We start from the raw sequence: 15,814 nt of genomic DNA, 5'->3' as shown, positions 1-15,814 counted from the left end.
TCAGTCACTTTTGAAATGTTTCATTGCCTAGCACAGAATAGACTATTAAAACACTCTACGATTACATTAGATACCATGTCATTTTCAAAAGGAATATTGTCTGTTCATGAGGCCTAAATGATCTCTACTTCTGAATGACAGCTAACCAAAATCTTTACAAGGGCATTTACAAATGTGAAGCCAGATACTTTAGGGGTAATTCTGAACTTAAGGATGAAATGAAGCAATTTCAGATATAAACTTCCATCAGAGTTTGAGCTCCTTTGATATTTTTAACCCCCACTTCCCACTCTCTTCCATAAATATATCACTGTAGCAATCCAAACTGTCCTTAATATTGTTTCAAGGACATGGTATTAGCAATAGATGAAGTATTGGTTATAGCTTATATAAAGCAGAGTTCTCTGAGGATTGCCTGGGAAAAAAAGAAAGAAAACACTATAAAGCAAACAACCACCTCTTACACATGAATGACATGAGTCACTTAGGTTAAAAACCATTAAGAAGCAGAAAATATTTCTGTCTCTCATTCCCGTAGCAGAGACAATGATGAGGAAAGCACAGAGCAGACTGTGGAAGTCACCTGTTACCTTCTCACATCCTCTGTTTCCCAAAGCAGAGAATTCAGGACACTGAAGCTCCACAAGGACTGACCCAAAGCAAGAAAATGAGAAGTCACCCCACCCTCCACACTGCCAGTGCTTCTCAACTGTTGGATTGGCAAGAAGATGAAGAACTAAATAGCGGCCTTGGTTCTCATTCGCAAACATAAACTCGACCTAAGATTTCAAGGATTTTTTTCTCCATTTCACCCAGCAAAGATAAAAAAAGCTGGTTCGACTACCAATTTTTTACCATCTCCAAAGCAAATACCTAAAATACTGAAGTACTTGGAGCTAGTGGTTCCAAATTCAAAATCTAGTACAAAGCTTATATTTGACAAGACTTACTTACAAAATAAGTGATATTAGCGATATCAGTGCTGTTAACAACAGGAGATGGCAAACAGTGATATGTGGGAGATATACAACAGGATAGAGCCACATGGTCATCAATTTAAACGATATTAAAAAGAAAGGTGGAGGGCGCCTGGGTGGCTCAGTCGGTTAAGCGTCGGACTTCGGCTCAGGTCATAATCTCGCGGTTTGGGAGTTCGAGCCACATGTCGGGCTCTCTGCTGACAGCTCAGAGCTTGGATCCTGCTTCCAGTTCTGTGTCTCCACCTCTCTGCCCCTCCCATGCTCATGCTCTGTCTCTCTCTGTCTCTCAATAATAAATAAATGTTAAAAAAGTAAACAAATAAATAAATAAAAGGTGGAATGCAAAGCATTGGTCATTTATTTGGGTCTCCTGGGGCACTATTATAAATATATATATAATATATATATAAGTATATATATTTATATATATAATATATAATACATATTATATATTATATACATATAATTATATTATATATAATATATATTATATATTATATAATATAATAATATATATAATATATATAATATGTATATAATATATAATAATATATATAATATATAAATATATTTATATAATATATTTATATAAATATATATAAATATATTATATAAATATAAATATAATATAAATAAATATATATATAAATATTCAATGTGGTATCACCAATAGGAAATCTTAATTTCTTTAACTTAACCATAGGAACCCACCTACCTATCTTTCTTTTTTCTTTCTTCTCTTCATCATTTAAGAACTCCTCTGTGCCAAGGAATGAGAATACAGCTGTACATAATTACACACATGACAGACAAGGCCCCTGGCCTTGTGGAGATTAGAGTAACCACAAACTCATATAAACATACAGCATAATATCAAGTAGTAATAAGCACACTGATGGTAGGGCTCAGATAGGTGGTCGAGGAAGGGCTCCTTAAGGAAATGACATCTGAGTGGAGACTTAGATAAAGTGAAGTTATATTATTTCTATTATCTATAATAAATACAATTTAATCCAATTTATACATTAAACCTTTCTATCAACTCATTCTTCATGAAGAAGTAAGATGTGTTTTGATTCATCTCAAAATTTTCTTTCAAACGTAACTAATTCTCTGATATTCTGAGATTAATATTAACTGGTGGTTTATTTCCTTCCTCTCCATGGTACTGATGTTTTTAAATTAATGTAGTGCAAGAGTAAAGGTTCAGAACAAAGGAAATCTTATTTTAAACGTTATTTCAAATCTTATTTTTAAAAGAAAATTTTGTATTTCAAAACTTGTCTTAAATCTTGTTTCCAAACTACTTACTGGTTGTGTGGCCTTAGGCAAAGTTAAGATCTCTCATCATCTTAAAACTGAGATAATAGCATCAATGTCATACCAAAGAAATAATCAATATATTACAAATTATCACATATAAATATTATATAAATGATAAAGTACTGAATGTAATATATACAAAATTCGTGAAAGCTATTATTGATATGGACTTACTTAACATATCTCCCGTTAAATATGGCTTAAGAAAATCTACAACCATTCTGACTAGTCTCACTTTAATTCCTATCCATTGGCCAGAGTGGGCACTTAATGCTACAAAATAACCACATTATCCAGCACCAACCAATCTCTTTTCCATACCCCCAGATGTACTTTCTCTCTGCTTCAACCCCAACATTTGCTCTGGATCTCTACTTTCAGCTGAAGATCTATCTTTCACTGAGAAAACAGAGCATTTGGAGTATTCCACCACAAAATATGCCCAGCCACCACCATCTGCGTCCACATACACTGAGTCTCATCTGTTACCAGAGATGAACTTTACACCATGTAAAGCCAATCCCTCTGTTTGTGCATTGCAGTCTACATCCTCTCTCCTACTTGAGGGCATTACTCCAAAGATTCCCCCTTTCTCCTACATCCTCAACTTTCTGCTTTCCATTGCAACATTCTCATCAGAAATAACAGGCTATTACATCTCCTGTTAAAAAACGAAACAAGGGGCGCCTGGGTGGCTCAGTCAGTTAAGCGTCCGACTCCAGCTTAGGTCATGATCTCACAGTTTGTGGGTTCAAGCCCTGCATCGGGGTCTGTGCTGAGAGCTTGGAGCCTGGAGCCTGCTTTCGATTCTGTGTCTCCCTCTCTCTCTGCCCTTCGCCCACTCGTGCTCTCTCTTTCTGTCTCAAAAATAAATAAACATTAAAAAAAAAAACCTTTTGCTTAATTCACTTCCCCTGCCAATTACCACCTCATTGGCTTACCTTTCTAATAAAATTCCCTGAAAGAGTTGTCTTTTCCTTGCTGTCTCCAAAATCACTCTTGTCATTCTCACTCTTCTCATACATTAACTTGTGTAATTCAAGTCAACACCTTATTTTAAAATGGTTTTATATTTACAAAATAGCTTCAAAAAGTTCCCAAGTGTGCCACACCCAGTTCTTCCTATTGCTAACATCTTCCATTACTATGGTATATATGCCACAACTAAGCAACCAACATTGGTATATTACTGTTAACTGAGCAACACGCTTTATTCAGATTTCACTAGTTTCTCCCTAATGTTTTATCTTTTTCAGGATCTCGTCTAAGATACCACATTACATTTAGCTGTCATATCTCCTTAGCTTCTTCTGGTCTGTGACAGTTTCTTAAGACTTGTTTTTGATGACCCTACAAGTTTTGAGACGTACTTGTCAGGTATTTTGTAGAATGTCCTTCAGTTTGGGTTTGTTCAATCTTTTTTTCACAGTTAGACTGGGGTCATGGGTTTTGGAAGAAAGATCACAGGTGCCTTCTCATCACATCCTATCAAAGGTACATGCTATCAATATGACTTATCAATGATGATTTTAACCTTGATCACCTGACTGAGGTAGTATCTGCCAGGTTCCTTCACTATAAAGTAACGTTTTCCCTCCATCCATACCCTACTTTTTACATGAAGTCATAAGTACAACCTACATGCAAGGGGTGGGAGCTAAGTCTCACCTTCTCGAAGGGGTAATATCTATATACATTATTTGAAACTCTTCTGCACAGGACCCATTCTCTTTTCAACCTGCTCCATCAGGAGCCTTCTATCATCATTCTATTAAAAGTTATCTTGGGGCGCCTGGGTGGCGCAGTCAGTTAAGCGTCCGACTTCAGCCAGGTCACAATCTCGCGGTCCGTGAGTTCGAGCCCCGCGTCAGGCTCTGGGCTGATGGCTCGGAGCCTGGAGCCTGTTTCCGATTCTGTGTCTCCCTCTCTCTCTGCCCCTCCCCCGTTCATGCTCTGTCTCTCTCTGTCCCAAAAATTAAAAAAAAAAAAAAAAAAAAAAAAAAAAAGTTATCTTATTGAGGTCACTGACATACTCCAAGTTGCTAAGTCCCATAGTAATTCTTAATTTTCATCTACCCTGATCTATTATCAGTATTTGTCATAACTGACCACTCCCTCCTTCTTGATACACTTTTTTCATTCGGCTTCCAAGACACCATACTCCTGTTACTGTTCTTGTTTTGTTTTGTTTTCCCTCTAATTCTCTAGTGACTCCTCAATCTCCTCTGTCACTTTCTCTTTCTCCTGACTCCTTAATAATGGAGTGCCCAAGGGTTCAGTCCTTCATCTTCTCTTCTCCATCTTTACAAATTCCTTTAGTAATATTATCCAATCAAGTGGTTATAAACATTATCTATATTCTCCCAATTTTTCATCTCCAGGTCAAACCTCTTTTTCAAATGCCAAACTCATATATACAACCGCTTATTCAATATCACAAACTGTATATGTAATAAACACTACATATTAAATTTCTCCAAAACCAAATTCCCAATATCCTCTACCCCAACACCAGCTCTACCTAAAGTTTTTGCCATCATAGTGCATGGTACATACAACCTTCTATCTGCTCAAATCAAAACATCATGGAGTTATCTTCAACTCCTTCCTTGTTTTCTCTCTTCCTTCAGATCCAATCATCAGGAAAGCATGCTGACTCTAAACTCCAAATCTGGTCACCTGTTACTACCTCCATGGCTACCACCCATGTGGCCATCAAATCTCGCTGCACTACTGTCCTAGCTTCCTAACCAGTCTCCCTGTTTACACCCTGCAGTATTGGGGATACCCAATACAACAATGTGATTCCTTTGAAATATGGCACATTGTACCACTAATCAAATTCCTGCAATGATGACTTCCCTCTTCACTCAAAATAAAAACCAAACACTTTACAGTGGCCCTACCACAACCCCCTAGCACTTTTGTAATCTGATCTCCTGCTTCTCTTCTTCCCCTCACTCCACTCTAGCCTTCCTAGCTTCCTTATTGTTCCCTGAACTAACCAGGAACTTAAATATCTTTAGACCTTTGCTCTAACCTCTGCCAAGAAATGCTCTTTGCCCTTAAAACAATAACTCAACATCAAGATGCTACTCTTTTTTTTAATATATGAAATTTATTGTCAAATTGGTTTCCATACAACACCCACTGCTCATCCCAAAAGATGCTCTCTTCAATGCCCATCACCCACCCTCCCCTCCCTCCCACCCCCCCATCAACCCTCAGTTTGTTCTCAGTTTTTAAGAGTCTCTTATGCTTTGGCTCTCTCCCACTCTAACCTCTTTTTTTTTTCCTTCCCCTCCCCCATGGGTTTCTGTCAAGTTTCTCAGGATCCACATAAGAGCGAAAACATATGGTATCTGTCTTTCTCTGTATGGCTTATTTCACTTAGCATCACACTCTCCAGTTCCATCCACGTTGCTACAAAGGGCCATATTGCATTCTTTCTTATTGCCACGTAGTACTCCATTGTGTATATAAACCACAATTTCTTTATCCATTCATCAGTGGATGGACATTTAGGCTCTTTCCATAATTTGGCTATTGTTGAGAGTGCTGCCATAAACATTGGGGTACAAGTGCCCCTATGCATCAGTACTCCTGTATCCCTTGGGTAAATTCCTAGCTGGGTCATAGGGTAGGTCTATTTTTAATTTTTTGAGGAACCTCCACACTGCTTTCCAGAGCGGCTGCACCAGTTTGCATTCCCACCAACAGTGCAAGAGGGTTCCCGTTTCTCCACATCCTTGCCAGCATCTATAGTCTCCTGATTTGTTCATTTTGGCCACTCTGACTGGCGTGAGGTGATATCTGAGTGTGGTTTTGATTTGTATTTCCCTGATGAGGTGCGATGTTGAGAAGATGCTACTCTTTTTAATAAGACCAACTTCGAACCTCCACCAGACTCCTGATTTCCTTAACATGGGTTCCTTCCTTTGTCTTCATCAAATTCACTTCCTTCTATCATACTAGAGGATTTACTATTTATTTTGCTGTTATTTATCACGTTTTCTGCCACTAGAATGTAGGCAAGGATCTCTGTTGTTGTTATTCTTGTTGTTGTTCACTTATTTATCCAAACAGCTTAGATCAGTGCCTGTTAAACACAGTAGGTATGCAATAAATATTATAAAGTCAACAAGCAAGCTATTTATCTTAACAGGACATTTGTTGTAATCTTCTAACTTTTCTTGGTTGAAAAAACTTCACCCCGTACTAAACTTGACAGTCACTGTTTACCTAACCAGACCTCTTTTTCAACAACACCAGGTAACATACATGGAGTATTTACTACATACTGGGTACTGTTCTAAGTGCTTCCTATGTTTATTCAATCCCCACAACAACCCTATGAACTACACGCTCCCAAGAACACATTTATTAAGGGAAGAGAACCTAGGCAGAATTGGAACCCAGGCAGTCTGCTTAAGGACGCACACTCTTAACCACTGCTCTGCTGACTTTCTTCCCACAGACCTGGAAGAAGCAACCTGAGGAAACCAGCTAGACCTGCTGACTGAACAGGGACAGTCATGTAAGGTCTGAGAGTGCGAAGCATTCAAGTTACAGTAAGCGAGAACTAAAAGGTAATGTCGACCTGAGTCAATGTGGGGAAGCCAAGAAGCAAGGACAAAAGCAAGAAAACCAGTGTACGGAGAGGAAAAGATAAAAGGATAGAGCATATAGACAGAAAAAAGAAGAAATGCGGTAACATAAATTCGAACAAGACAGGCAGACAGACATTAGCTTACAGGAACTCTTAAGACCTGAAGGAACTGTCTGACAACCTGAAATAGGGTTCAGTTAGTTTTGTGGTTTTATAATACTTGTACTGCTTGAATGGATATGTGCTCGCTGACACAAAATCATCTCTACCTAAACAATTTCCACAGTACTATGGACTTCTTGTAAAAGCCCCTTTGTTATGATGAAATAATTAAATCAGTATGGAAATCAGTACATTATAGTAAAAGTGAATTAAGTTTGGGAAAAAAACAACCCAGACTTAGGTCTCGTTTCTATCATTTTGTTAACTATATGACCTCAGGCAATCTCGCTGAACTTTAATTACACTTTCTATAAAATAGGAATAATAACACATGCGTAGCCAGCTTCAAATGTCATTGTACTAAACGAGATGGTATTTGTGAATAGACTATGAAGAATACAAACTGTTCGACAAATGTTACCTAGTATGATGATGCGTGCAGATGTGAACTCACGCTAGTTACCTGTAAAGGAGGATATAATGTCTTTCCAAAGGTGAGCAATATAATTATTCTATTGGCGATAAAAATCACTGGGTATGTATTTGTCTGTATGTGTACAAACCACCATAAAAGCCAAAATAAATAAATGTGTGTAGATGTTCCTTCATTCATATGCAAGGATATTGATACTGAAAGTACATTATTACCTAGAAAGATCCAATGACTTAGGAATAATATTTAGCATCCACTGAAAAGGTGCCAAGAACTAAAATATAGTTCTTTTGATAAGCTTCTACTGCTTCTCCTGTCCTGACCTGACATGTGCAGGGCCCTTGCAAAGGACAATGGTGTCAGGAAAACTGAAGAACTGAGAAGTTAAGTCTTTCTCTTAAGATGTCACAGTAAATCAATGGCATGCACAGTCACAACTAAACTCAAGAGACTTCTGAGGCCAAAGCTGTTTCTATCACACCATCTTCCTTCTAAGCTACCTGTTTAAAATGTTTTAAGAGACTGTTAAATGGCATAAGAAAACCTGTATCAAAAGTTATAATACAGAGATAGTTCAAAAACTAAATAACAGACTTCCTGTCCTACCTGGGATCCACATAAGGAGAACAGTGCACTGTAAGAGAAGGAGGAGGACTTCCTACTTTTCACTCCACTTCATTCCACTTTTCTTTTGCTCAGCCTTCCTGACGATGAAAAGAACTTAACCTATTCTCAGACATAAAGATAATACCTAATATCTCTATACCCAGCCACAGAAAGGAAGCTCTGCAAAATGAGGGAACTGTCCTAAATAATGTCAAATGTAACTTTCAATCATAAAAAAAGTTTGTTATACACGGAACTCAAACACTGCCAAAGTTCCACATTATAATAGTTTAAAATCTTCACCCAGGGAAAGAAGCTAGCACTCCAAAATCAGAAGGAGATGTTCACCTGGCTTCCAGCTGTCTTTACCTATGAGTCAGATTCATTAACCATTTGCTGAATTTCACCATGATCTCTGACAGTGTATATCTGAAAACGTCAATTTTTCCTAGAGCAACGGACTTCCAAACTACACCACCTCTACAAGTAAAACATATGGCCAACAGCCTTTCCCTTTCCCTGTGAAAAAAAATTCCTCCAAGTTCTCACTTTTGGCAATATAATTTCCATAAAATGGCAGGTCGACTCTCCCATGCAATCCTGGGTTTCCAAGAGAAAGGAAACTTCACATCTTTCTAAATTTTAGGACTCCACGCCAACGTGCCAAATCTTCAGTTTGCCAAGATACTGTTCGCAACACGTGTGTAATATCCCTTCTTGCTTTGTGAGATTCTGTAAGCTTCCACAGAAATGTGACGATCGCCTTTCTCCCACATTTCCTCAATCCCAGATCCCCAGACTCACATGCTGATAAAGAGTAATTCACCATTCACATACAAGAGGTATCTCAAAACCAAAAGCTGAGTCTAACACAAACCAAGGACTACAAGTGCCAATATCCTTGGCATCCATGATTTACGCACACACATGTGGTTTCATATTGTATGTTGTATTTGAACTGTCATTCGTTTGGATAGGAACCTGATGTTGACTATATTCTCCAACCAACAATTTTGTTTTTGTATAATTGATGGCAAATAATACAAATGTATCCCAACAACCTCAGAAAGGAAAACCGGTTAGGTACTGAAAATAATGAGAGAGAGAGAGAGAGAGAGAGAAAGAAAGTGACTTTTCAAAATGTAATAAATGTCTCCAAGAGGACAAAAGAAAAAAACAAATGATTTGTTTTGCACTTTCACCATTAGGAATCCATCAGTAAGAACATGACGGACCGTATAGAAAGTTATAATTAACTTACAAACAGGCCCCAGAGCTTAGGGCATCTGTTCACATATTGCCTTGGCTGTCTCCATTAAGAGCAGCTTTACCTCAGTAAGTCCAATATTCTTCCTTTTAATGACATTCTGCAGAGAGTTGCTCAGAGTCCTGGTTAGCAACAGGTTTGTAGATTTACGAATCATGTCATCGACTTCGGTTGAGCTGAAAAAGAATTATCAAGAGTGAGTCATACCAGGGAGCAGGATTACTCTTGAAACAAACAAGGCACCACCAGTGGTATTTCTGATGATGTTAATGATAATGGCAGCAGCAAATAACATTTATTTTGTGCCAGAAATTATTCTAAGTACTTTAATATACTAAAATTCATTTAATGGTCCTGGGTGGCGCAGTCGGTTAAGCATCCGACCCTTGATTTCAGCTCGGGTCATGATCTCACAGTTCATGAGACTGAGCTCCTCGTCGGGCTTTGTGTTGACAGCATGGAGTCTGCTTGAGATTCTCTCTCTCTGCCCCTCCCCCATTCATGTTCTCTCCCTCTCTCTCTCTCTCAAAAATAAATAAATAAACCTATAAAATAAATAAAATTCACTTAAACTTCACACCAATGATACAAAGTACTTTTATTATTATTTCTACTTTACAGATGAGGAAATGAGGGCGCAGAGAAGTTAAGTAACTTCTTCAAGGTCATACAGTAAGTAAACAGCAAAAAAAAGGCTTTGAACAAGGCCATCCAGCGCTAAAGCCCATAGCATTTAAACACTATGATACACTGTCTCTCAGACCACATAAACAGTTACCCAGCATGATTCCTCATCCTGAAATCATTATTTCTCCCATACTTCCAAGATCCTTCACAGATTGTTAATATTAATAATTTTCCAACCTGGTCTCTCCGTCGGCTTCCTACCGCTAATTGTGTACAGCTAACTGCTGATGACGACCCCTAAGAAAAGTTACTTCTGTATTGTCTTCTTTCATAGAATGTCTGTTTAGCTCTGATTCCAAAATAAGTGTTTTAGGCTGGTAGTTTAATAATGCATAAATGTCTTGTAATCCTTACTATCCCAAAAATGATGAATAAAGACATTTTCCTTTTTTGAATTTATTCCCTCATTTTTAATCCAGTGAACATTATTAAACCCTTATTGTGTAATGGTTTTTTTTTTTTTCAGGTAAACTCACAACCCCGAAATCAAGAGTTGCATGCTCTAACAATTGAGCCACCAGGCACCCCAATAATGGTATTTTCTATACAGTAAAGGAAACTAAACATAAAGAAAATGATTCAATAGCTATCTATATTTATATGCAAAGTTTGAAAAAGAAAAACAGCCCTGTAACCAATAAACTAAATTCTAGACCTATACATCCTCCATGAGCCCCTGAAAGTATAACCCAAGATGGCTTTCTATAAAAGATATACTTTTAAGACAAATATTTCTTCAATGATAAGGTTAATGTTATAGAAAGTCTAGTTTATAAACATCAAGAAATAACTGTAAATAGAGATTTGTGAGTTCTTTGTAAATTTATTGCTTATGGATGATGGTCACAAATTTAATCTCATCCATTTCTCTTTCTAGAGAAGAAAATCAGAGGCTTAGTATAGTCAGATTAAAAATCTTACAATTTTAAATATATAGGCAAGGTATATTATCAGGCTATGTGGAAAACAGAAAAATATCAAAACTAAATATGACCACAGAATTCAAGGACATAATCGGGAAGGAATGATACATCAAAATATTTTCACAACGTCCATGTAAGGATACATTTAATTGACCAATACCCTCTGGCCCACTGCTAACCTTTCCAAAATTATTACTGAACTGAAATACTTCACTCCACAAATATATGAGGTGCTGGGCATTATGTGGGTAGAATAATGAGATCAAAATGGTGAATGAACAAAATAGTCATGGTTCCTGCTTTCATATATTAAACTAATAATTATACCAGGTCAATTGTAATATGAGCTACAAATAAGTATACATTGCTATAAAAATTAACACAGGTATCTAAAGAATCTGGTGCCCCTGATATTAATCACTCTCATGATATCCTGTACTTATTACATATCTCTATTATGGTTTAAGAAGACTGGGGCGTCTGGGTGGCTCAGTCAGATCAGCACCTGACTTCTGCTCAGGTCATGATCTCATAGTTAGTGAGTTCAAGCCTTGCGTTGGACTCCGCACTGACAGGTTAGAGCCTGAAGCATGCTTCAGATTCTGTATCTTCCTCTCTCTCTGCCCCTCCCCCACTTGTGTTCTCTCTCTCTCTCTCTCTCTCTCTCTCTCTCTCTCTCTTTCTCTCTGATAAATAAACATTACAAAAAAAAAAAAAAACATCTAGCAGAAGTTCCACATTTGGATGTGATATAGAAGATTAATAAAGACCACCACTATCTTCATCACAACAAAAAAGTCAGGTCTAATCTAAAAGCTATATTTTCCTTCAATGTCCACAAAGTATAATTAGCACACATACATAAATGTATACCTGGACTGCGCACCATGACAAGCCTTTGAAAGGTGACCAAAGGGTAGCAGTCACTTTCATACCTGAGGCCATTTCCTACTCTGGGTACAGATGGATACAAGACTGAAACAGTCAGAGGCTGAAAGGCTTTGGTGAGATGAAGAGAAATTAGCCAAACCATTAACAATATGGGCTGCTATGACAGTTTGGAATCCTGGAGAGCCCCGAAACAAAAACAAATGAACTGATGCAATAATTCTCCCCTACAAGAATTCTGCTCCAGGGGCGCCTGGGTGGCTTGGTCGGTTAAGCGTCCGACTTCGGCTCAGGTCACGATCTCGCGGTCCGTGAGTTCAAGCCCCGCGTCGGGCTCTGTGCCGACAGCTCAGAGCCTGGAGCCTGTTTCAGATTCTGTGTCTCCCTCTCTCTGTGACCCTCCCCCGTTCATGCTCTGTCTCTCTCTGTCTCAAAAATAAATAAACATTAAAAAAAAAAAATTAAAGAATTCTGCTCCATAAGAAATGGTGAGGGGGGTGCCTGAGTGGCTTGGTCAGTTGCGCTTCTGACTCTTGATTTCAGCTCAGGTAATGGTCTCACAGTTCATGGGTTTGGTCCCCATGTAAGGCTCCGCACTGATGGTGAGGGGACTGCTTGGGATTCTCTCTCTCCCCTACTTCTCTCTGCCCCTCCCCTGCTTGTGCACATGTGTGCTCTCTCTCTGTCTCTCTGTCTCTGTCTCAAAATAAATGAAAACACACAAACACACACACACACAAAAAGGTGAGGGCAGGGCAACTGGGCAGCTTAGTCAGTTAAGCATCCCACTCTTGATTTGGGCTCAGGTCATTATCTCATAATTGTGAGATCCAGGCCCCTATCGGCTTCACACTGAGCATGCATCCTGCTTGGGATTCTCTCTCTCCTTCTCTGTCTCCGCCCCTCCTGCACTCAATCTCCACCCCCTCCCCCCAAAAATAAATAAGCAGTTATAAAAAAAGAAAGAAAGAAAGAAAGAAACAGTGAAGACAATGCTAGAAAACAGAGACAGATCTTGCAAATTCTGCAAGGGGTTTTGTTTCCAAGGCTAAAGAAACTCAATCCAAAAAGGAGAAGAAACTAACTAATGATGAAACCAGCCCAGCTCAAATCCTGTTAAGATCAGAGATAAGCTCCTGGATAAAAGCTCTGGAATTTTAGAGTTGGTCTTCTGGACAAAGAGATTCTGCAGTATCATTTGAAATCAGAAGTAATTTGAAACTAATTAAAACTGAGACTCACATTCAGTTCACTCAAGAAATCTGAATGATCTATCAAGTAGCCAGGAGTTGCAGAAGAAGAAAAAGAATGAGAAAGGAGGCATATTTAAAGACATACTGGCAAAATCATCTCCAAACATGACAAAATATTTCAACCCACATATCCAAGAGTTTTAGTACCTCCCACACAAAATTAACACACACATTTAACAACATCAGAGTCATTTAACAACATCAGAGTCAGGGGGTGCCTGGGTGATTGAGTCAGTTAAGCGTCCAACTTTGGCTCAGGTCATGCTCTCACAGTTGGTGAGTTCGGCCCCCGCATCGGGCTCTGTGCTGACAGCTCAGAGCTTAAAGTCTGCTTCAGATTCTGTGTCTCCCTCTCTCTCTGTCCCTCCCCTGCTTAAACTCTGTCTCTCTCTCTCTCAGAAATAATAATGAATAAGGTTTAAAAAAAAAGAATATTAGATCAAATTGTAAAGTCCAAAGATAAAAAGAAAATCTTAAAAACAACCATGGAAAGAAGACAATACGTTCAGAGGAACAAGAATAATAATGGCTTATTTCTCTTCAGAAAACAATGGAGGCAGACAGTGGTATGACATCTTTAGACTATCAACCTAGAAGTCCATGTCTTAGAAAATATATTTTGAAAACACAGGTGATAAAAATACTTTTAGAATAATTTTAAAATTATTTTAAAGTATTAGAAATATTTTTAAAAGCCAAGAAAATGCCACACCAGCAGTTTTACCCTAAGGAAATGCTGAAAGAAAAATTTTCATGCTGAAGGAAGATGATGCCAAAGGGTAATCTCGATATGTAGAAAAGAATGAGAAGGCCTGAAAATGGTAACTATGTAGTGGGTAAAAATAATACAATTTTTTTTCTTGAACTGTAAAATATTATTAAATGTTCAAACACACAATAAACTATTTTAGGGTTAAAACAGGTATATAAGTGAAATATGTGGCAACAACATCAAAAAAAAAAAAAAGAGAAGATAAACTATTTTACGCTGTGGTAAGATTCTTAAATTACATACAAAATGATATATTATTCAGGGTAAACTGTGATAAATTAACAATGTACACTGTAGTCCCCACAGCAACCACACAAACAAACAATTGGGGGGACAAAAGCTATACTGAAGTAAAGCCAATAGGAAAATAAATCACAATACTAAAAAAATTCGGTCAAGAAGAAGGAAGGAAAACATGAAAAGATGAGCAAAAAATGAATGAGACAAACAGAAAAACAATAGCCAGCATGCAGGCTTAAATTCAACCACATCACTAAATTCATTAAGGTACGCTCCAATTACACAGATTGTATAAAGAGCCAAGAAGCACCTATTTGTTGACTCAAAATGACACATTTTAAAATAAAGACACATGCCCAGATCTTATTTTCAAGATACCACTCAACACTAAAGGGAAGTGGGCCCCTTGGAGAAATCAATGATACCATGGTTAAGTAAGGAAATGTCCCAAAATGTGACAGGAATGCACCAACAAGGCATAGGAGCTAGTCTGAAAGGTTAACACTCCCTACATCTGGGACAGTCTGGCATCAAAAGGAACGAAGATAGTAAAGGAATGAACCAATTGAATTAAGAATCCGTGTGTTTTAGCTGATGATAGATGATAGATAAACAGGTAGACAGACAGACAGACAGAAGATAGATAGCAAGGAAGAACCCCTTAAAATAGAATGCCAAGTAATATTTATACAAGGAATTAAAAAATAAAAATTAATTAAAAATCATAAACCAGTAATTATCAGAGTAAAAACTGATTCAGACAGGAATCATTTTTTTTATTAAAACAAAAATTTTTTAGCATTGATTTTTGAGAGAAAGAGACAGAGTGGGAGTAGCAGAGGGGCAGAGAGAGAGGGAGACACAGAATTGGAAGCAGGCTCCAGACTCTGAGCTGTCAGCACAGAGCCAGATGCGGGGCTTGCACTCAGGAGCAGTGAGATCGTGACCTAAGCTGAAGTCAGATGCCCAGCTGACTGAGCCACCCAGGCTCGCCTCCAGGCAAGAATGGAGACTGTAAGAGGGAGAAAGGTGAAGAACATCTGACAACTAACAGAATACATAGTCTCAAAGTATTTCAACAAAAATACAAACATAACTTATTATAAAAAGAAAATGATAATGATAATTATAGAGGGAGAACAGACAATATGTTAACCAAGTAATCAAAATTAATATAAACCATAGGACTTATAATATTATACACACACACACACACACACACACACACACAGATACATATATAGAGAGAAACAACTAGGGAGGGAAGGAGGGAGAAAGAGAGAGACAGATGGGGGAGAGAAGGAGTAACAAAGCAAACACACAAAAAATGGTAACTACGTAAAGTGGTAAATATGTTAATTAAAAGTAATTGTATTGTTTCTTAATGTATGTGTATATTAAATCACCACACTTCTTTGCCTTAAAAAAATCATGTTGTACAACCTAAAAAAAAAAAAAAACGAGCTATTAAAAACAAAGGAAAAAAAATTAGTTTTAACCATTCCCAAAGCCCTTTATTTCATCATTTATCTCTTCATGTGTATAAGTTTCTACCCTGTATACTCCTTCTATGTAAAGAATTTCCTTTTATTTTATGTCTGCAGAAAGACTACACACGTCTGTTGGCAATTAATTATCTCAGCTTTTGTTTGGCTAAAAAAAATTCACTTT

General features: G+C 37.7%; 1 protein-coding gene across 7 annotated transcripts in view; it reads right to left on the bottom strand.

Moving 5' to 3' along the window:
• The window catches only part of EXOC6B (exocyst complex component 6B), a 609,008-nt gene that overhangs the window by 261,562 nt on the left and 331,632 nt on the right, over positions 1-15,814 (bottom strand). For all 7 annotated transcript variants that reach the window (XR_013554682.2, XM_078444598.2, XM_078444596.2 and 4 more), the window contains exon 16: positions 9,445-9,556. Coding sequence is in view for 6 of the 7 variants with exons in the window: in XM_078444598.2 (XP_078300724.1) it covers positions 9,445-9,556 (112 nt within the window). In the remaining variant the exon portion in view is untranslated. The remainder of the gene's footprint in view (positions 1-9,444; positions 9,557-15,814) is intronic.

The sequence above is a fragment of the Panthera onca genome, chromosome A3 (assembly GCF_046562875.1).
Source record: "Panthera onca isolate mPanOnc1 chromosome A3, mPanOnc1 haplotype 2, whole genome shotgun sequence".
NCBI classification, from domain to species: Eukaryota; Metazoa; Chordata; class Mammalia; order Carnivora; family Felidae; genus Panthera; species Panthera onca.
This window is presented reverse-complemented; position numbering and strand designations above follow the sequence as displayed.